Source organism: Populus trichocarpa, chromosome 16 (genome assembly GCF_000002775.5).
Source record: "Populus trichocarpa isolate Nisqually-1 chromosome 16, P.trichocarpa_v4.1, whole genome shotgun sequence".
Taxonomy (NCBI): domain Eukaryota; kingdom Viridiplantae; phylum Streptophyta; class Magnoliopsida; order Malpighiales; family Salicaceae; genus Populus; species Populus trichocarpa.
The window spans coordinates 4388073-4411880 of NC_037300.2; the positions used below are offsets into that span (position 1 = coordinate 4388073).

Sequence of the window (23808 nt, forward strand, 5' to 3'; positions counted from 1 at the left end):
CGCTTTTCTGATATTTTTTTGTACATGCAAAATTCTAAGGATTCATCGAAAAAATCATATAGAGAATCACGTGTTAATAAATAAATAAAAATTATTAATGATAATTAAAAAATAAAACTGAAAAAATCAATAAACAAGTATAAATCAAGATATTTAATCTCGTAAGACGGGATATTTATTTAATTGTGTTTACTGAATTTTTTATTTATTAAAATCATTTTTTTATTCAATCAAATGATACTAGAAATAGATACACATATTAAATTGATTGAATATAATAAAAAGAGAAAAAATATTATACAACACTACATATATTAAAAATATTATCTTAAAATAAATATTTTTTATTTTCTAAAATAAAGTTTATCTATATAAATTTATATAAAAAAATAAAAAAACAATTATAAAAGAATCATAATAATCTTTTCAGAAATTAAATTAAAACTAACACTGTGTTAAAAAGTTTTTATCTAATAACTCTCTTATCCATATATTTCTTTTCTTTAATATAAGACTAGGTTCTTCATCCATAATTTAACACTTTCTATATAGCATAAGTAGGATTTTAGGAATGCAGTGATAAAATGGAATTTAATAAGATACATTGAAAATAACATCAACTGATAATGGATAAATAAAAAAAGTTAATTTTTCAGGGTGTGAGGCGTAAATATTCTCTGACAAGAGTATTAAATTCAAGGGTATATTTAAAATGTTTTGAAAGTTTGACTAGCATGTTTAACAGTCAAATTTTGGGAAGTGGGAGACCCAGGGCGCTGGCCACAGCGTGAATCCGCCACCAGACGCACCATGCATCCACACTCGGAATGCCCTGTCTCTGTAGATATTTCTTTCCTTGCATTTAACCTTCGAATCTATTCCAGTCCAACGAGAAATAATAACATAAATCAAAAGGTGTAAATCTAATTTGTTTATAATGATAATAACCATTGGTATGGAAGATTCAAGCTTTCAAAAATTCTTATCGTCTAGGGTTCAACTCCCCACTCTCGATGGGAATTAAGCCTTGCTCATGCGAGGTGTGAGTAATGGCGTGTGAGCTTCAGGGGATGCTAAGATCCTATATCATGCCCTATAATCCTCACAAAGTCATCAAGTTTTTTCATACATATGGGATGAAATTCAGGCTACTCGATCTCCCAAGATTAGATTGGTCGAAATGTTGACTAAAGGAATGATACGAATTAATGCAGCGATCCCAGATGATTATGGACTAGCTAATTAGTTTTGGTGAACTTTTGTCCAACAGCTACTCCATTTCTTGCTTTAATTTGATGTTATGGCAGTTTCATTTTCCCTGCAACTGCATGCACCACCCAAGAAGACAATGTTCATACAGTGATGTATACTTTTCTCATGCACAGGAGATACCTTCGTCATCTCTTATTCCACAGTACCAGGACAGAAACATAGAGTCACGACACAGCAATTAAAGAGCAAAGGAGTTCGCCAAATTTATTGGGCTAAGAAGTTCCATCTGCCCAGAAATATGACTGTTGAAACTCAAAATGCAAATGAAAATAACTTATGGATGCTTTATGCAGCATATCAGTTGCAAAGGCATTATGATCCACCAGAAAGAAATGGAGTTTTTCTTCTGGGTTGTTTCCTTTCCCCATTTACTATATATCCAGCTTATCTGCACCAAACAACAATTGAGCTGTGAAAAGTTTTCTTCTGAGTTTTTCTTCTGAACTGAAAACCATGCCTTAACGAAATGATGATAAGGACGTGTGTGGACTGATTAAAATTGCGAGTGAGTGACACAAGCAATGCTGTCAGCAATAAGCAGTAGTTGTGCTTTTATGGGCATAAGAAGAACACCATAAATACAACTCAACGAACTTGCCGCCCCAGGATTTACTGCTGGCTGTTGTAAGAGCTTTTTGAATTGAATGACGCTGCTAGTAAAGGGCCGCTTTCTGCTACTACTGTACCATCCTCATTCAATATCTTGGGTATACAAGATCTTTACATTTATTTCTTGGTGGCTACGTGCAACAACCAAGACAAATTGGGCAACTAGTATTCAAAATGAAAAGAAATGGAGAGTTAATACTGCAGCAATAACATACTTTTAGATTTTATGTTTCTCAACAGTGATATTTAATTTATTTAATTAATGTTGATGTTGATATTAATTAAAATTTTACTAGTGAGGCTATTATTTCTCATAGTAATAATTAAATTTCATGACATGTCGCGTTTATAAAGCACGATATATTAATTAGATTATAAAGTACGACAACTATTTTGTCGTGTTTAGAAATAACGATATTAATAAATATTGTATTTTAGAAGTATTAAGGTAGAAAATATGTTATTTTACCGAATCTTTTTCAAATAATATTATATATTCATGCAAAACTTTTAATCTAATTAAAAAAAAACCCAACAACCAACCTTAACACTATTTCTTTCTTTTTGGAAATGATCATCAATAATAAATAAGATTTGCTTCAATGTTAATGTCAAATTTGTTAGCGGTTTGGCGTTGTCAGTTATCTTGATGGAAGGAGAAAGCAACTTGAAAGAAGCCACTCGAAGCTGTATCTAGGTAGGAAGATTGGTCTCACCTGTATCCATATATACAGGTCTCCAAGACTCCAACTGTCTTTTATGGCATTAAAGTGTTTGATGTTTTAAAAATATTTCTGAAAAAAATTAATTTTTTTTAATATTTTCAGGTTATTTTGAGATGCTTATGTTAAAAATAATTTTTAAAAAATAAAAATATATTATTTTAATGTATTTTAGATTGAAAAGTAATTTGAAAAGCAATCATTATCACACTGTGAAGCACCATTTTATATATATATATATATATATATATATATATAAAAATTAGATGACACAAAATAATTTTGTACAATTTTTAATTTTTCAATTTTTATGTTTATTTGTAGATGTTTTTTTAAAATATTATATATTTTTTATTCATTCTGGTTATCATAATTCAATTTTGATCTCCTATCAAAAACAAATAAAAGGAAAAAAATTTCTTGTCTGAAGAAGGAACAAAAATTGCTAAAAAAAATGTTTTTTTTTTAAATCACGCTTAAACTTTGATTTCGGTAATTTTTCTAAATTTTTATTATTTGGAGTGTTATTATAACTTTTGCATGTTCTTATTCTTACATAAGCAAGCATTAATTAAAAAAAACCAATAACAAGAAAAAAGAATCTGAAAAAGAAGAAGCACCAAAACAACACCGTTTTAAACTGAAAAACCAACAAGCTTGGAGGAACAACTTTTTTTAAAAGAAACTTCCTCCTGTAAGAGAAATGACGGTGTTTTAAAAAAGAAGAAGCACCAAAACGACACCGTTTTAGTGCATGTCCAGCTCATCGTCTTCCTTTTTCTCTACTGCACCCGTTCCCAAATGATGGAATTTTATCCTTCCGCCCACACTCCCTAACATGGCCAAAAAAAAAAAAACAGCCATTCCCTTCCCTGGCATCCCCTCCTCCCTCGTCAGCCGTCACCACTCTTTTCCATGCTGAAATGATGAGTGAAACCATTGCAAAATGAGGCTAAAAATGGCTGGCCGGTCATACTTTTTTCAATGGGACAAGTTACATTAAGGGCTGGGATTCTTCCTCATAGACCAAGGGTCCTAATCAAGCCACCTAGAAGAGTTTCTAGAAGACTTTCCCTATATATAAATAGTGAAAGAAGAGACAAAAGAAGGGGGCCTGAGATTGAGAGAGGGAAAAAAGAGAGTTTTGAGCTTGAGATTTTGAAGTTTGTTTGAAAAAGAGCTAAGAGAGGGGAAACAAAATAATTCACATTATACTATGCACGAATAGTTACTATTCATTAATGTATTTTTGTTTCATTTTTATAGGTTTCGTATTTACATTAGCTTCCTTTTTATAAAATTTAGTTTCTTTTCTTTTCACGTAGTGTAAAAATTTATTTTTAAAACAAGTTATTATTTAATAATGAAAATAATGTACATTATTCTGTTCATTCATGATTACTATTTCTTTTGACTTCACATTCATATATTCTCGTTTGTTTGCTAGAAAGTAGTTTTCTTTCAGAAAGTGAATTCTGAAAAAGTGAATTATTTTCTGATGTTTGGTAGTGTAATGAAAAATAAATTGGAAAATATTTTCCAGTGTTTGGTTATGTCATGGAAAATGAGCTGGAAAATAACTTATTAATGTTTTATTTTTCTCAAGTTTATTAAAATAACGAGGAAGAAATCTTACAAATTAAAAAGTTGAATGAGAATGAAATTGAAAAAAAATATAATTTCATAAATTATCTGAAATAAAATAAATAATAATCAAAATAATAGAGATCAAATCTAAAAAATAAAAAAAAATGAAAGATGAAGAAATTATAATAATAACAATTAACATTTCATAAATTATTTCAAATAAAATAAGTAACAATCAAAAGAATGAATACCAAATTTGATACATAAAAAATTTCAATAAAAAAATAATAAGGGAAAAGCAAATAACAATTATAAAAATGAGGACCAAAGTTAATATAAAAATTAAATTTTAAGAGATGAAATTGAAAAATAAATATTCAAAACAAAATATATATAGCAATCAAAAGTTTGAGGACCAAATTTGATATAATCAGCAAATAATATGACATTTCTAATTTTTTCACAAATTCCGAAAAGTGTTTTCCGCCTAAATTTTTCAGGAAAACACTTTCCTGAAAACCAAGCCAAATTTTCCTTTGACTGGAAAGTGTTTTTCGTTGACCAACTTTCCTAATGACAAACAAACACAGGAAAGTTTGGAAAATGATTTCTCGGAAAGTGAATTCTGGGAAACAAACATAGTCTTCATTTGGTAAAATTGTGCTTTAATTTTTTTATGTGCATGTACATGTAAAAAATTATTTTATGAAATAGGTTAATATTCACCTATGCATTTTTTTTTTATTGTTTTTGTGTCAATGTTAGTTTTAGTTCATCTTTTTATAAATGACTATGTGTGTAAATATTTATTAAAAAACAAATAAACCTATAATATACGAGTTTTCATAATGTTAATGTTATGTTTTCATCGAGCTTGGGTTTTATCATTTAGGTTAATGTGTTTTATAGTTTTTAGGGACTGATATAGATGTTTTTAACCTCAAAACGAGTTCAGAAATGAATTTATGAGTTTTCATAACGTCATTTTTTAATTAAATTTAGATTTTAATAGTTAGAATAAAAAGACTCAACCGCGGAGACCGCTCATGAAACTTAGACGTGTTTGGAAACACAATCTAAATGATATTTTATAAAAAAATTATTAAAAAAAAATTAAAAAAACAATCATTTCCATAATTCTAAATAATTTATATAAAATACTCAACCGCGGAGACCGCTCATGGAACTTACCATTCCACGGGACAACAGCAATATCTTTGATTGTGCCGAATAAAGGTTTCTCCTACGTTGCCTGTACAATCCCATCTTCCCCTATTATCGCCAACTCCATTGACGTCTCCAGCAACAAAAATATTAATATAGATAAATAAATAATCCAAACCCACAGCAGCAGAAATTTAATTCTATCTTCATGATTAAATAATAATAAAAGAATACAAAAATTAGCAAATTTAGTTCATTTTCCTTGCACTAATAAGCTAAAAAACAACTCAAAATTCAAGTGACCTAAAAGAAAAGGTCTAAATAATGTGAAATTAGTGTCTATTTAGCATTTAATTACGAGGCAGTCACACAGTTAATTAACTAAATAGAGTAAAGGAGAAGCAGGTAAAACCTGAAAATTTTATCAGGAAAACACAAAAAAACTAAATTTAAGTATGGTTAAAGTTGATCAAATGACTACTTAATTATTTTGTATACTATAAGAATTAGGTTATAATCCACATGAAAATGTCAAAATAATTTCTGAAAAAGAACAATTACTCTACTTCCTTCTTCAAAATATCATCAAAATTTAATTTAAAGTGATCGAGAGGGTGTGCGTGTGTTAAAAAATGTCTAACTTTTTTAATGTTTCAATCGAGTCCAAATTGAAACGAACATTAAGGTTTTGTTCGGTATCATTAGTTAACTATTGGCTCTTCATAACTGGGTTTAGAGAATCTAAGATTTGATGAAATGTTTGATTGTTGACATCAATGTCAATGCCTTACTGCAGAAGAATTAAACGCTTCTCGAGTCAGTGAAGGCAATCTTTTACTTGTTAAAGCAGCTTTCTTTAGTTGTTAAACTACAATTTCACACGTAGTGCAGAAACTAATCTGTTTGCGAAATGGAAAATGAAAAAATAAATGGTTGTCATTTGAAGAGAGCCTCTTGAGATGCCAGTTGAATCTGCAATCTACGAGCCTTTTGGAAAACTTCCACGAGCAGGGCGACCCAACTAACAGGGTGGGCAGCACATGAACCCTAAAATCCATGCTCTACTGCCCAGCTAGGGTTCCGAGAGCCTCCTTGAGGAGTTTCTGCGCCTCTTCTCTCTGCCTAGACAAGTGAAGGAAGAAGCGGTAAGGAGATGTTTCAGCATATTTACAATTTAAATATCACTAACGTGAATAGAAAGATCCTTGTTGGTCAATAACAAACAATATCATAATAGGAAAATAACCAAGCATGGATAATACCAGCCTAGATAAAGATAATCCACCAAAGGTAAAAAACACAACCAATTTAGATCTAGTGATTTATGCAATCTTGCTTTTGGAAGAGGGCATTGTTGCAGAGTGACGCTATAGTTCAGACTTCGATACAGGTCATCAAAGGAGGAAACCAATATGCCTAATACAATGTGGAAACATTTTTCCACCTTGATAAATGTTTCCTTGCATATGAGATAGAAACCTTCCAGCCACGGTAAAAATTGCTCAAATATTTTTCCAATACTGCCTGCCAGATCCAGATCACTTTTCAAGAAACTATACCAGCATGTTGCTTCCCCAGTCTCTCATGTTCCTCAGTCTCAAAAGGATATAAGGTGGTTATGTTATTCAGGGTTAACCATGAACTAAAGATGTTAAAAGAATGAAAGAAACTCATTCAAGATGCTTTGGCAATTAATTAAAAAAAAGGACTATTATTTGCAAGAAGCTCCAAACATTAAATAAGATATTCAAGAAGATACCTCTTTATATCCTCCACAGCTTGTTTACGACGTTGTATCTGAAGCTCTAGAATATGTATCAATGTGGCCCTAGCCTGTGGGGAAACCATTCACACAGTGAATGTAATTCTCAGACAGAATCAGAACAAAGTATGCAAGATACCTCAAAAGCACTTCACCTGATGGGGACGCAAAGAATTGAGAAGGTGATGCAAATTCTTGAAGATAAGGGAAATGTCTTCCACTCTCCTAGCATATTGTGAAGGTCTCTCAACAAGAACATCGGCAAGCTCCAAAATGTGAAGCTGCAATTCTCTATTAAGTGACCTCAGTTCTTTCTTGAAATCTACAGTAAACAAGAACATCAATCAGCCTGCAGCTTTGCATATCAAGAGACCAAAATCATTAAAAAGAAAGAAAGAACGAAAGAAACAAAGAGAAGAAACAATAACATCCATTTATGGGGAAACAACTGGATAAGGAGCGGTTTTACATCCATTTCTTACCAAGAATGTCTTTTGCTGTCCCTTTGCAGAACATTAAGCAAATCCTAGACCATATAAGGAGCTCGATATGAAAAGGATAATAGCAGGCACAATACATCCCCATACATTTTATTTTTTTTGGTGAGTCTAAGTAGAATTTTTTCATTTGGATTGTCCCTGTTGTATTATCAGGAACTAGAGTACACAATATAGAATGGTTATGCGCTATGCAGTGGATTTCTAGGTGTAAGTTTTTAGCATCAAAACTCCATAGAAATCACTCAAACAGCCATGAAAAGATTCCGTCGCGCAACGATCAAACTAATGGCCTAACATTCACCTAGTGGCCTTACAAGCTTTCAACCTTCAATAGAGAAATCTTTTTAATTAAAAACGAAAACAAACAATATTTCGCAAATACAGCAGGCATTAAAATTCCTCAATTGTATCATTATTATTGTGTACTTTCATAAAAAAAAATACAATCAAGCAGCAATGAAGTAGATGCAAAACATACCAACATTTGGTCCTTTTGGGTACAGTTGTCGCACTCCCTGCTCTTCTAAGCTTGGAAGCACATCATCAGTCTAAAATAAAACAACAAAATAAAACCACCAATGAGAAACCCTAATTCCCAAAAGTACAGAAACAAGGAAATCCTCTAGGCACACACACAATGTGCAAAACCGGAACCCCAACATCTCCATAAACACTAAAATCACCTTCTTTTTCGTTCCCTTTCGAAGCAATTCCAAAACTGGAGCAAAAAATTCGAGAAAAATGAGAGGGAAAGAGAGATTACAGTGTAACTGCTAGCAAAACACACATAAGTGCCTTCAATAGGAGGAGGAGGTTCTGGAGCTGATTTAGGGTTTTCAATATAATCTTTGTACAGTCTGTAAAACGGTGGCGGTGGTGGAAATGTAGCTGTTGCCATTGCAGAACTCTACTCTTTTCAACCAAAAAGCACCACAAAAAAAAATTATTCTTCGAAAAAGTTTCTCTGAAAAACCCCAATTCCTGTTTGGTTGCCGAGAAAAATTCTAGTAAAAATGTTACGGAGAAAATTCACCTTAATTTTAATTTATTCAATTTCAATCTGGACCGGCCACATGCATGGTCCCGTGATAGGAAATGTCCCTAATGCCTTTCTTTTTATGGAAAGCAACCTCAGAGGCTTGCCCTTTACAGCTTAAACGTGAGGGGTATAATAGTCAATTAGAAAATACGTGGTCAGCAACTAAAGGATCGTTTATAAACAGTTGACAACGTATATAACAAAAGAGAAAAGGAGGGAGAGGGAGAGGGCTAAAAACTCTGCCACATACGGTGCTAAAAATAGACAGATGGAGAAAATAATCCTAAAATTTTAAGATCCCATTTGGTGATTTTCTCTGTTCAGATCTCTAAAGCATCATATTTGGAAAATAAATCCAGGTAAATGCAAATTCTAGTGTTTTTTATTCTTTGAAGTATCTTACTGTGTATGTGGTAAAACTCTTGATGTTTTTTCTTCTTAACTCATCACGAAAAGTACATTAAGGATTTATGCATAGATTTTAAAGAAAGAAGAGGTGATTTGACAAGAGTGTGAAGGTTTTTTAATGGGATTTTTTTTGTTTTTCAAGTGGTAAAGTTTGTATCTTTCTCAAATGCCAACAATTTTACAAGGAGATTTGCAGAAATTCACATTTGATTGCTTGAAATTAAACATGATATTGATTCTAGCATTTTAACATTCGTTTGGTACTGATTGGTGGGTGGGTATGATAGTTTATTGGCTTTAATTCATGGTTTGTGGAATGAACTTTAATGTAGGTGAAATCATAAGCATGGATCTTCCTACAAATGATGTGGAGCTTGTGCGAGAAGATGAGAAAGAGAGAGGACTCACATTTCATTGTGAGCTCTATGACACAGAAATAGTTCGCAAGATAGCTCAAGCTTTTCTCCCTGGATTATCCTCGGCTTGTGTTGATAACACAACTGGGGATATGTTTAGGAACCCTGGTTCTGTGGCTGCTGATATTAGGAAAGAAATGGTTGATTATCTGACCCAGAGAAGTGAAAGTTTTGTTGCGGAATCAGTTGTACTAGAAGGTGATCTAGATGGGGAGGTGTCCGACCATCCATATGATATCATTTCTAACATGGTTGATGACTTTGCGAGTTTGAAAAGGAATTTGTTTAGTCGGGTTTCAGGATGGTTACTGAGTGAAAAGAGAGAAGATAAAATAGATGATTTCGTGCAAGAGATGGAAATAAATGGGTTTTGGTTGTTGGACAGGAGAGAAGCGGTTGCACAGATTTTGGTTAAGAATGTTGACTTCAAGAACATTTTTCATTGTGACAAGAAGTTCAACACTGCTGAAGAGCTTGTTGAGCATGTTGTCAACTGTGGATTTAGGACCATGAACTGCACAAATGAGGGGTGCTCAACAGTATTTTGTGCAAGCCATTTGGAGAAGCATGATTCAGCTTGTCCATTCAAAATAATCCCTTGTGAGCAGCAGTGCTCAGAAAACATCATGAGACGTGAAATGGATCGGCACTGCATAACTGTCTGTCCTATGAAGATTGTGAGCTGTCCTTTCTATGCAGTGGGTTGTCAGTCCACTATGCCTCATTCTATAATTCAGCAACATCGTTCCGACAATCTCCATTCACACTTGCTATATACTCTTAAAAGTATTCACAAGGGAGGATCAGAGGAGGATCTGAAAAAACGTGTTGACCAAATAGTGGAGGTGAGTCTTAGTTGATTATATGATGTTTTGCTTATACAATTTTTGAACATCCATGGTGCTTTGCGGTAGCTTCCCATGTTTTTGTTTCCTTATTAACTCAAAAGGCATGATCAAGAACCTTTGTCATTCCTCTTTTTCACTATGACAAATCTTGAGTGGCTGTATACACCAACTTGTACTGCCACTAGTTGCTATTTTAGTTTTTGAACGCATGTCTTTAAGCAAAGCCTTGCCCATTCTGGTCTTGTGAATGGACTTGAGGACATGAATCGAGGTGTGCATTCCCACACTCATACATAATTTTTAACATTTGTTGGATCAATGCTTAAAGCTTTTGAGAATTGGTTGTTTTTGTTGTTTAGAGCTTTTCCACATTGGGTAGGGTCGTGTGGCAGATGCTGTTATTTTCCAAGCTACTTTGGTATATGGGTTTTTTGCTTGTTGTTCATCAGTGGGTTTGATTTGTTACGAGGGAACTGCATGATGAAATTTATTTTGATCATGGAACACCTACTGCAATGCAGTACACAATTTGTTTTCTTTTATTGTATTTGTCAAATGTGGCATGTAAAATTCCTGGCAATACTTAACCGGCAGCAACATTTTTCATGTTTTATGACAGTCATCCCCTGGTCGACTAGCAGATGCTAGGGATGCGAGATCTCTAATCCTCAAAGTCAAGGATGTTGAAGCAAAGCTTGGGCCTTTGGAAGTTAAAGCTGCTGAAAAGGTTAGTGAAGAACCCAACAAGGCTGGAGAGAACAGTAGTGAAGAACCCATTGAAGCTTTCAACAAGGGTGGTGATGAATCGACTGAGGTAGACAAAATTGGCAGTGAAAAGTCCAATGAGACCATAAATAAGGTTGGTGAAGAACTGTCGAGCATTCAAATTTAAGGGCTTGCATGAAAGGAAGCTGGGATGCAAGTTGACACCTAATACACTTCTGCCATGCTGAAAAATTGTTTTTGCATTCATTAAATCCTAAGCACTGTGGAACCATCCTAGTTCTGTTGAACATCAAAAGCTGATTCACAGGAAATCGTGCTCCTCATTGCCGCTTGCTTCATCCGCTTTGCACATCATTATTATAGGTAAAAAAAATCTGCTCATCATTCTTTAGCAGTTCACTCTGGCTGATTTCCAGAGGCAAAACAATTTTCTGTGATTTAATCCTCACGAAGAATCATTAATGTATGATGGTTCTCTCCTGTCTAATAACTCCCAAATAGAAGGTCGACTTGCAGTTTCGTCCGAGCTACCAAAATTTTGCTTTAATAGGAAAAAAAAATGGTATAATTTCCAAGCGTTTTGTTCAGATTGTCAAATATGCTTCCCACGATTAATATATAAAGCTACATGTTAAACAATCGTATTACCTTGCATCCACTACAAAACCAAATTCTGTTTCAAATTCAGGAAAGAAGAGCTGAGCACCTCCTCCGAGAGGTGTTACCCTCATAATCACAACTTCTTTTTGTATGATCTGTGACTAAGAAAGAACACAAGTTTATACAAACTAGTTACATTCCATATGAGTAACAGCCTTGCGCAGTCAACAAAGCAATCAATCACTAGATTTCCAGTGAAAGTTAAAATACAACCCGAAAAAAGGCAAATATATTTCAAGGGTGTGTGGTGTAATTCACCCACCATAAGCACCTATTATTAAAAAAAAATATCAATACAGGTAGAGAGAGAGAGAGAGCGCTTCTGTGCCATCATGTGGATGTAGGGTTAAACCCACAGCATGATAGCTAAAGCTCGGCTGTTCAAATGGGCCTAAGGGTTGATGGAGAAGCCGAAGCCTAGTTTCTTATCGTTGCTCTGTCCTCCACATCATGAGCTGAAGGCTGCTGGAGAAATGGACAGATAGCAATAAAATATAGATGGGGTAAGAATGAAGTTCTGAGCGCACTATAACGTCCAATCTAGAAGCAGGGACTGTATTTCTTGAGAGTTCCAGGCAGAATCCTTTAAGATTTTGACAAAATCTCTGCCTTTGAACAGATTCAATCCTTCATTATTTTAGCTCTTCCACTTTCTCAATTATCAAATCAAACACATAGAAACTGAAAATTCAAGGAAATTACAGAGTCCTTGTGGAAGAATATTTAATCTCTGATGGAAGGAAAAGTATCTAGCCCGTGACCAAGTCCTTGTGGGAAATCCAGGGTTCATATTGCCTGAAGACCGAATTAAATTTGTTGTGTAAATATTCCACAATCCACGTTAAAAGTTAAAACCCACTTCTTATAAAAAGAAAAACTGATTTGACTGCAAACAATATCAAATGTTCGATTCAAAAGCAGTCAAGAACGTTTGATGCTACATTTTAATATTAAAAATAGTTTTAAATCGAGTAAAAGTGAACTAAGCTATTAATTAAGTTAACTAGCTTATATTTATTTTAAATAAATAATAATTAATTACTTGAATATATGCCCACCTATAAATAGACAAATGTGCTAAGATTATTAAACATGTGAACTAAGAAGATTTTGTCCACTCCATCCTCGTGAATCAGATAATGCAACTCCTAATGAGTTTTTTTTTTTTAAAAATATGAAAATCTTTATTTAAAATTAACTCTTAATGACATGTATACTTGAGATTCTAAATATTAATATTAAAAGCTTGTTTTGGATTTTTGGGAAAGCAGTTGGCCTCACGTTTTTAAAATTTTTGGTTTTTTAAAAAAAATTATTTTTTATATTTTTGGATTGTTTTGATATATTGATATCAAGAATATATTTTAAAAAAATAAAAAAATATATTATTTAGATGTATTTTAGAGGAAAAAGTATTTTGAAAAACAACCGTTATCATGTATTTTTAAAAAAATATATATATTAAAAAACAATTGTTATCATGTATATCTAAAAACGATGGTTAAAAAAATATTTAAAAAAATTATATTTTAATTTGAAAGATATCATGAATTATCATTTGACGTTAAAAATGTAAAGTTATGTCTCACACTTATTTTATATATAGACTAAATAAAAACAAATTACATTGATCATCAATGACTTGGCCACCGCATCAATTCAAAACCCATAAGAACACGTGTTTAGTTATTATCAATTTAAATCAATATTTATCACTTATATTATAAAGATTAGATAGAATTCAAAGACTTTCCTCTTGAGATTTGATGGGCATTGAAAAATGTAATTTACCTAATGATAAACTGATGAGTGATTTGATACACCACCTACCACTTCCATGCAACAGCAGTTGGGAGTACGAGTATTTTTTATATGAAAATATATTAAAAATATAGTTTTTTAATTTTAAAATAATTACTTTTAATATTAAAATTATCTAAATATATTTAAAAAATTAATTTTAAAAACAATATTCAAATTTCCACACAGGTGCTTCGAGAGACTGAGAAGGGATGTCGGTGCTTGCTTTCTGATAGAATCTCTGATTGCCTACGTTCTGTCAAGATGAGTGGCAGCATATAAAGCTGTGAATGTTACCTAAAATCCAACGCTCTCGTACGCTGCATGCTCTATTTGGACTTGATCATGTCGTTTTATCACTTTTCAATGTCCTCGCCTTTCTATCATGCTTTCCAGCTGCACTTTGTTTGGAGTTTTATTTATTTATTTTGGAATTTGATGGTTTTCCAATATCAATATAAATGTATTGACATACGTCCTATCCATCATGATATATAATGTTTCAAGATTTGCCTTATCTTTGCATTTAGTGAGCTTCTTGATTCTTAACTCTGAGAACTGTAAATTAATTTTTACAACTTTTCATTTTAAAACAAATCTTAAAATTCATATAAAAAATATTGTGATGCTGTATCTCAAGATTTTTGATATATAATTTAACAAAAAATAACATAAATTAACAAGTCACATACGATATTTATGACTTGTGAATCGCATGCCTCATATCTGAGTCATGAGTCGTACGAGACTCAAAACGAATTAAAACCACACACTTCTTTTCTTCGTTATTTCCCCTCTCCTCCTCTGCTCCCAGCTACCACCACAACTCGTGGAAAACCTCTACCCACACCATTCTCCCTCTCTTTCCATCGTAAAACATCTTTATTACCACAATGACACCACCCATCTCTCCCTTTCTCTCTCTCCAACGTGACGTGCAAGTTCCCCCCCCCCCCGCAGGCTATCCTTGCAATCTTGGCCACAACCGCCCAGAGTATATTACACACTTCTCCTCTATCAATTTAATAGAATTTAGGCTAATTTGTGCTAATTGTTGATTTTAATTATTTTAAGGTTAGAATTAGGGTTTTTTTAAAAAAAATAGGTTTTTTATGAATTAGGTTTAAATTATGTTAATTAGCTATAAAACACATTAATTTGAGTTGTTAATTTTGTTATTTGTGATGAAAATAAATGATTTTGGGTTGTTGTTGATTGTGAATTAGAGTTAGGGTTTTTTAGGTTAAATTAAGGATTTATTGAAATTGATTTTAAAAAATATGTTGATTATTTGTGAAATATATCAATTAGGTTGATAATTTCATTATTTATTGAGAAAATTACTGAATTTGAGTTTTTACCGATTATGTCATTCATGGTTAGAGTTTTTCTGAATAATTTTTTATCGAAATTATGTGCCTCGATTAATTTGTTATATTGCTAAATTAAGCTTGGATTTCGTTGTATTGTTTAACATAATGTCTTGTGATATTGGGATACTATGCTTTTATGGTGGTAGCTTTTTCTATACCAACAATGATATTACTTATAATGGAGAAAGCAATAAGTTCCTAATTGATGCATTAGATATGTCTCTTACCAAGCTATCTAAATTGTTATTATAGATGATGGATGATAATTATTTTTTTAATGTATTTATTAGATGCTTCACTTATTACGGAGGCCTAGAGAGTAGCAATTGTTGTCCATGAAGGAGTTGATGATATTGAACGTGCCAGTTGATGAGATTGGACGTGCCCTGACCAACAATACACTTAATTTTGTGTTATGGTGGAAAGGGATGACAATTTAATCCAAATATGATGGATATCGACCTAACCCGAATAAGTAGGTTTTTTTAATAGTTATCTTATCCAATGGGTAATAGATAGGATATGGATATTGTCAAATCCGACTTGACTCAACACAAACCTAACACAATATATATGTGTGTGTGTGTGTGTAGAACATTTATAATTTTTTGAATCCAATATAATATTTACATATCTCAATAATGACATAATACACACATATAAGTACACACACACACACACACACATATATATATATATATATACTAATTTATTTTTTATTGAATATTAAATAATAGTCAAATAATAGATACCCATGTGGCTTTGAAATCCGATAAATATGGCATGAATATCTAAATTTATTATCTAATGTGTCATTCTTATTAGTGGACTTAAGGAGTTTGAGGAGGTTGAGCGTCTCAAAGTAACCTTAGCGGAAGATAAGATTGCTTATGTGACGGGGACATGTAGTTAGGGAGGCAAGTTTGTCCATGAGTGATCCAGGCTCGTCCACAAAGCTTTTCAGACCTGTCTACAAGCTGAGGTGATTTTGGTGTTGCAAGCTTGTCCTTGAGTTGGACGGGTTAGGGTTGTGCATGCCTACACACGAACGCTCCACTCACCCACTAGTGTTTCGGGCTCGCTTACAAACTAAGATAATTTTTAGATGTAATTTGATTATATACTTTAATGTTATAAAAATTATTAATTACTAATTATTAATTTTGATGAATTATGAAATTTATTAATTTTTTAATTGTGTTGAGAAGATGGAAGTGTTTATAAATTATAAATTGTTGGGTTGGTTATTTATGAAAATGAACTGAGAAGCTAAAAAAATTGCATTGGGTATTTTTTTTATTTTTTTTTTGGTCGCAGATATAACATTTAAATAGTCAAATTATATTATTTTTCTAAATATTTTTATCCTTGTTATTTTCTTTTTTAACTTGCTAAATTTTTTTTTTAAAAAAAAAAAACGTGTCTCTGAATTGAGTGTCCGTAAATAACAAGTACCACAGCTGTTGCATGGATCCCGAGAAGCAACAGTAGGCTAGCTGTATATCATCACATGTCTACGTTGTTTGACTTTCAAAAATAATAGCTCCCACGCTACCCAGTATCGCGTGCATACACTCTCACACGGAGCAACTTGCAAGTTCTCGGAGCGTGGCAGTTACCTCAACGGAATGCGAGAAGGGCAAGAGACAGCACTGATCGTGGCAATCTAGGTTTCGATGAAAAATGTAATTTAGGGTACCATTAATCAGCGTACTGTGACGGTGGAGGTAAAACTTTCCGACACCATTTTTTTTTTTTTTTTGCTAATTTTTATTAGTATTAATTTGCTTTCTTTCTGCTCACAGATGGGAGCAGCTATTTCTTTCTTTCTTTCTTTAAATCCTTATGGTTGGCCTTAGAACTTTTGAATTTCAAATGTTCTTTACCCGGAATAAGAATTCGAGGAGCTTGCAAGGAAAAATGCCCTACAAACTAGTGGTATAAATAATGTGTGGATAATTAAGAAAATGTGTTGGAGAGTATGACAGTGAATACCTTTTCAAATTGTTTTTTATTTGGAAATGTATTAAAATAATTTATTTTATTTTTTTAAATTATTTTTAATATCAACACTTCAAAACGATAAAAAAATATATAAAAAATTAATTTCAAAATATAAATTTCAAAATTTAATTGAAAGGCAATTCTAAACTACCATATCATTCTCGGAGAAAAAAGACACTAAACATGGTCGGTAGGCTTCTCTTAACTCCACGTGAGTCACATCAACCTTTGTGATGTGAAAATTACCACAAACAATGACTTGGTGTGTGAGAATTACTATAAACAATGACTTGGCTTGGAATTTGGAATACAAATTTGGTGCTTCTAGCACTAAAATAAGGAAGGCAATCGACTTTACAATTAAAAATGGTAGGTAATTGACTTGATTGATTTAGGGTTGACCAATCCCTTGAGCACATTTTTTAGAAACGTTACAATTAATTAAGAACATATTTCTATCAATTTCCTTTCACAATGCACTTAATTCAAGCAGGTTATTGGCTTTACAATTAAAAATGGTAGGTAATTAGCGTGATTAATTTAGCGGGCCAGTTCCTTGAACCCAATTTTGAGAAACGTAACAATTAAAAAATATATTTATATCAATCTCCTTTCACAACAATAATGTCTTGATATTCAACTCTGAAGAGTAGCTCAACTAGTTAGATCTTGAATTTGTTCTCCAATGATCACCCGTTCGAGTCTTCTCAACGCCACTGAAGACTTATATGGTCGTTAACTTCAGGACCCGTGGAATTAATCAAGGCGCGCACAAGCTGGCTCGGACACCCACATTAATTAAAAAAAATAATGCCCCACATTCTGATTTTTCAAATAGAATTATGAATTAAATTAGTTCCTGAAATCATTTTTAGACTAATATATTGGTATTATGATATGCATGCAATATCATATCATGTCATTCGTTCAGTGTCTCTTTTTATGACTAAAATAAAAATACTAAAGCTAAAATTTCAAAGAAGAAAAAAATCCCTTTTGGTCCAAAATTAGAAATATTAAAGAGAATGAATGAATAAAAAATTCAATTAAAATTGACTCAAGATCTAGAGTTGACAATTTACTAGACCCACATTACTTTAGATTCAGCTAATAATTAAACACAAGTGTATTAGATCTAACATATTGTTTTATCTTGAGTTCAATTAACAGCTAAATCTAATTGTATTGGGCTATTCTAAGCTCTTTTAAACCATAAAAATATTAAGTTAAAAATATTGAACCATGCCATTGATTCCTAACTTTAACCCAATCTAATCACATCCCCTCTTACGAGTTAAATTAAAACACCGAAGCTAAAATTTCAAAAAAAAATTCCCATTAGTCCAAAATTGGAAATACGAAAGAGAAGGAATGAATAAAAAATTACTCAAAAGAGAGAGTAAAATATAAGTTGTTATAAAAAAAAAAGTGGTTGAAGTCAGCACACATGGTTGGAATATGTCTGCCTGTGCTGTGACACGGCCATAGCTCTCCATCTCTTTTCCTGTTTTTTTTTCTCTATATATATAAAATTCACTGATTTGCATTGCAAGAATAGCACAGGAAGCCAACCTATTAATTTGGCTAGCATTGAAAGAACAAACACAACAAATTCCTTTGACAAAGCAAGAGAAAGAGCCATTCTGTAAACAGTCCTTGGAACCTGCTTAAATCATTAACAAACCCACATTGTTCGCTCCCTCTCACGTTTCTTACCAAATCCCCCATCTTTTATTATCCCTCCTTCTCTTTAACATTCTTTGGTTCTCCCCGTCTAGCAAAACATTTTTTTGTTACTCTGTCCTGCCTCAGATTGAGGTAACCCTGCAACGTTCCCTTCATTTCGTTCTTATGCTGTTGTCTTTGTACTTTGATTCATTGTTTCTTTAAGACTGTTGTTTTTGTTTGTTAAGGTTAGGAAATGGGACATTATGGACGTTTTCTTTGTATGAAACTTGCCCTGATATTTTTTTATTATGGATTTTTCCTGTTTATGTTGTTTTATTGATAATGGGGGGCCATGGAACGTAGCTGAATGTTTTTTTCCTTGCCAGTGTACTGGGCTAAAGCTTTGTTCTTTGTCTGTTTACTCTGAAAGCTTCCACTTCTTTTCGCCTCCAACCTTGGAATTTGTTATATTTTGGTCACTGCTGCCTCTGTCAATAGCTGTCTAGTGTCTAGAGAAGAAGTAGAAAAAATGGTGTTTATGAACTCTCTCTCTGTGTTTTTTTTTTCTTAATTGAAGGCGTGGGTGAACATTTGAGAACGCAAAAAAAATGGGTCTTGATATCTCTAACATACCATGCCTTTAGTCCCATGTATTTTTATTTTGAATCATTTCTCCTTGGTTTGCTTATTTTCTAACAGTTATTGAGACCCATAGCTCTTGTTTGTTTGGAGTTTGAGAAAGAAACCTGTGTTTCCTTTCCTAAAATGGGAATGGCCTTTTCATGTGCCCTTGCTGTATTCGATGGATTGGATAGTCCTTTCGACACTGTTCTTATTAGATCAATTAGTTTTGGGACTGCTTCGCAATCTGTCGGTTTTTGTCTGTGATTCAGAATCTCATTCCATGAGATCATATGTTACAGGAAAGATGATACTTGAAGAATGCCTTAGCTTTAAGGAGAGGGAATCCAGTACCACATTCTCCTTCAAAAGTACCGCCTCGGATATGGATGTGCTCGCTAGATCAATCATTAGTCCTCAAGTTGGAGAAAAGGGTAATCAGTTGACAAGGACAGATAGCTTGCCTGACAAAAAACTTAACTTGTCATTGCTTGAGTCAGGGAACCAAAGACACCAGGCCGCGGTGACATTGCAGAAAGTGTATAAAAGCTTCAGAACCAGGAGGCAGCTGGCTGATTGTGCTGTTGTTGTCGAGCAGAGATGGTTGGTATTAGTCTAAAGTTGCAATTCCTTTTGTATCTATTTCATGAACACAAATCTTTCTTTCGCTTTCCTCTCTGTGTAAACACACACACACACACATATTTCAAAAGGTTTCTCTCTGAATTTCTTGTTGTAGGATTCTCCTTTTTGAAGATTAATGTTCTTGTTATATGTTTTGTAGGTGGAAGTTGTTGGAATTTGCAGAACTCAAGAGAAGCTCCATATCTTTTTTTGATATTGAGAAACCTGAGACTGCAATTTCACGTTGGTCCAGAGCAAGAATGAGAGCTGCTAAGGTTCGTTCTAAAGAAATTGATGTGTGTGTGTGTGTGTTATCAAATTTATTGTACAGAATTTCTGAGTACCAGAATTTTTATCCTTTGCAGGTAGGAAAAGGCTTGTCGAAGGATGCAAAGGCTCGGAAGCTAGCTTTACTGCATTGGCTAGAGGCAGTAAGATACAGTCTTGAAATAAAACTTTGGAACGGAGTTACTGGTTTACTTTACCTCATATTGATCTTATTCTTTCTCTCTAATAGATTGATCCACGGCATCGTTATGGACACAACCTTCAATTTTATTATGTCAATTGGCTTCATTGCCAGAGCACACAGCCTTTCTTCTATTGGTAAATTTTCTTGAAATTGAAGACTTGCATACGACAATGTCATCTTTGCTCCAGGAAAGACATTATTCACAGTTGATCTCAAACTCTTAAACTTGCAGGCTCGATATTGGAGCTGGGAAAGAAGTGAACCTTGATAGATGTGCTAGATCCAAGCTTCAACAACAATGCATCAAATATCTTGGTCCTGTAAGTATCATCACTTATTATCAATCTTTTATTCCAATAGTCATGAGAGGACTTGCAAAATCTGGTGGTTGGTATAGTTACAGCAGTTTTCTGCTTCAATTTGAAATCTATTCCAAAGCCAGAAACTTTAAATGGAACGTCAATATTTTTATATATTCGGCCTTCTTTTTTGGCTTACCCAGCTATTAAAATCTGCTTACAAGTACTGTGTCCATCTTTCAGGCTGAAAGAGAAGCTTTTGAAGTAGCAGTGCAGAATGGGAGATTATTATATAAACAAAGTGGGAAACTTCTCCATACAACAGAAGGACCGAAGGATGCCAAATGGATTTTTGTTCTCAGTACATCAAAGACCTTGTATGTTGGTCTGAAGATCAAGGGAACGTTTCAACATTCAAGTTTCTTGGCTGGTGGAGCCACTCTATCTGCTGGAAGATTAGTCGTGGAAGATGGTGTTCTCAAGGTAGCATAGAAACTGTCTTTGGTAGCTTCACGAATTTCCTCCTTTCTGCCTAATTTTACTTTCTCTATATATTTACAAGGTTCTTTCGATTTGACAGGCAGTTTGGCCTCACAGCGGCCATTATCTCCCAACAGATGAAAACTTCCAGGCATTCATGTCATTCCTCAGGGAACAGAGCGTAGATCTAACCGATGTAAAGGTAAGAAACTATTAAGTTTGCTCTCAGTAACATCAATGAAGTTAGCATCTGCTATAAACCCCGTGAAACAAAGATTTTTCAACAGTACACTATCAGCTGACAGCATCCAAATTAGTACCATTTTCCATGAATTAGGGTTGTTCTGAATATGGTGGTCTCTACAATTGACATTGGTAACAGTTTCACCTCTGTAGGAAGCCAAAGGCTCATGCCTTTCTTTTATGTGGAAACTTTGTGCTCCAGGGTTCATAGCAGATCAGTTATTATTTTTCAAGCTGTCATTTATGCATTTTCGGAACTATAGTGGCGAATCATTGATGCACTTCTCTTCTTCTCTTATATATTCAGGAAAGCCCAACTGATGAAGAAGATGAATCTGTTATAAAGAAGGACATTCGTGGTAGCCTCCGAGACCAACCTGATGCAGATTTACTTGAAGACACCAAAGCAACAAATGTTGAAGTCTTGGCTCTAGAGAACACAGTTTCAAGGAAACAAGATTGTAACGTGGCAGAAAATGCTAATCTGCACACATCAAAGTTGTCACGTGGATTACAATTTAAAATTACTGAACTTGAAATACCAACAAGAGGAGATGTGCTTGACACTTTCAAAACAGAACAACTTGGACCAAGCTGCCAGGCTGAAGATCCTGATTCTTCTGGAGAAGATGGCTATGAAACGGCAGAAGATTCATTTTTGACGGAGGAAGATTTCATGATTACTAAACTCAACTTGTTTGACGAAGATAACGAAGAAGAAAATGAGGAGCCCGTCCCCAAAGAAAAAATCCTCCAAAGGATAGATTCTCATAAAGGAATGAAGTCATATCAATTGGCGAAGCAATTACCATCATCTAAATGGACTACTGGTGCAGGGCCACGGATAGGATGCATGAGTGATTATCCATCAGAGCTTCGATTCCGGGTTTTAGAGAATGCAAATTTGTCGCCAAGAACAAGAAGTGATAACTCATCACCACGGACCGCACCTCGGCTTAGCCCGAAGGTTTCATCACCAATGGTTTTGACACAAGCTTCATTATTGAAAGAAACATCATGCAGAAGTCCCCTTGCTCCAGACCAAGTGTTATTTTCACGAACAGCAAACCTTTAGACTCTGTTGGATCAAGAATTTTTCTTTTGCTTATTTACTGGGATAGAATAGAAATGATATAGGGCATTCTTTGTATACGCCATTATCAATACCTCTCTTCTGTAGACACACAAAAATGAAATGAAAAGGAAAGGGTTAAGCAGGCACTTAGCTGTCCCAATATTTGAGACAAAGGGTTTCTATATCATTCTTAAAGTTTCTTGAAGTCATCTGCAACATCTAAAATACCATTAGCCAGGGAGGACGAGGGACATCTCGTCTTGCGAGGGAGAATGTGAAGTCAGTCCTAGCCTTCCAGCTTTATCAGGAGAAATATTTTCTTTCAGAACTCAAAACATGTACCTGGTGATCGCAAACCTAAAAACTGAACCTGGGAATCCTGAGATCAGCCCTTTCAAGCAAAAGAGCTGCAGAAAATCACCGTGTCACCAGGTTCCACGAGTTCCGATATACTTTTTATAGTTTGGTTAAATGCAAAACCGTCATCTTTATTGAACTCTTTTTTTTAAATGAATTTATTAACATCATAATCAATATTTTTTAATGAATAAAACATGATTGGCTGGATAAATTCTCCCTTCTCATTCTTTTATGATGACTTTCTATCTCACTTAATTTTCAGGAACTGAAAATTAATAAAAATAAAGTTCACATTTATACTTCACAGATATTGTACCTTTAAAAAAAACCACCACGGTTGCTCCCCAATTCTAGGTAATTGCCCTTTTTTTTCTTCTCAGTTTCTTCAATTGTAATTTGTCATTTATTTTGCTTGCCCAAAAACTTATTTTTTGCTCTAGCTTCATCTGCTCCTAAGACACCTGTTGTTTTCCTTTTTCTTTCGTTGTCACCTTAGTGGCATGTTTCAACAGGATTATTACATTGGATTTACTTCGATTTCCGGATCTCTTCCCTTCTGTCTGTGGCTCGCTGGGCATCTACAAATATAGCTTTTTGATTTTCATGGTATTCAACTCCTCTCTGAAAATAAGTTCTTTTAAATTTTCTATTGCCACTTGCTTAGATAGAAGTTAACTAGTTTATTGGACAGCTTTATATTTATGGTTGGATAAAATTAATTTCAAAAAATAATGTTTAGGCTTCAGAAATTATTTAATATTGTAATTAAACACGATGTAATTATTTAATATTATGAGAGTTATCATGATATGATTCAGTTGACTTTATGAATTTAAAAACAAACCAAATGAAAGTGTGGCATGGTTTTAAAAAATTTTAAAATTATGCTTTTTAATAATAAGATAATGACATATTAGATTGACATTACCTTTGCGACTTAACCTACTAAATCCGCAACTCGGATCATAAACTCCACTAGGTTTAATAAAAAAAAATTAAAAAAACTATTATTTTACTTATGATATGATAATAAAATTAGACGCTCGTAAAATTGAGCACCAACCAAATAACATGAT

At 33.5% G+C, this 23808-nt stretch overlaps 2 protein-coding genes and 1 pseudogene across 2 annotated transcripts; 2 read left to right on the forward strand and 1 right to left on the reverse strand.

Moving 5' to 3' along the window:
* Positions 1-6171: 6171 nt before the first annotated feature.
* On the reverse strand, positions 6172-8647 carry LOC7469914 (mediator of RNA polymerase II transcription subunit 7a). The gene is made up of 5 exons (XM_002323316.4): positions 8380-8647; positions 8095-8164; positions 7272-7438; positions 7114-7187; positions 6172-6476 (listed from the first exon to the last, which is right to left on the reverse strand). The coding sequence occupies exons 1-5, from the start codon at positions 8512-8514 to the stop codon at positions 6416-6418; spliced, it is 507 nt and encodes a 168-aa protein (XP_002323352.1). The 5' UTR covers positions 8515-8647; the 3' UTR covers positions 6172-6415.
* Positions 8648-8849: 202 nt separating this feature from the next.
* LOC7469915 (uncharacterized) lies at positions 8850-11572 on the forward strand. Its single transcript, XM_002322709.4, has 3 exons — positions 8850-9014; positions 9396-10324; positions 10947-11572. Exons 2-3 carry the CDS (start codon positions 9410-9412, stop codon positions 11217-11219), a joined length of 1188 nt encoding a protein of 395 aa, XP_002322745.1. The 5' UTR covers positions 8850-9014; positions 9396-9409; the 3' UTR covers positions 11220-11572.
* A 7225-nt stretch (positions 11573-18797) lies between these two features.
* Positions 18798-22577, forward strand: LOC7488049 (IQ domain-containing protein IQM6-like; annotated as a pseudogene).
* The last annotated feature ends 1231 nt before the right edge of the window (positions 22578-23808 follow it).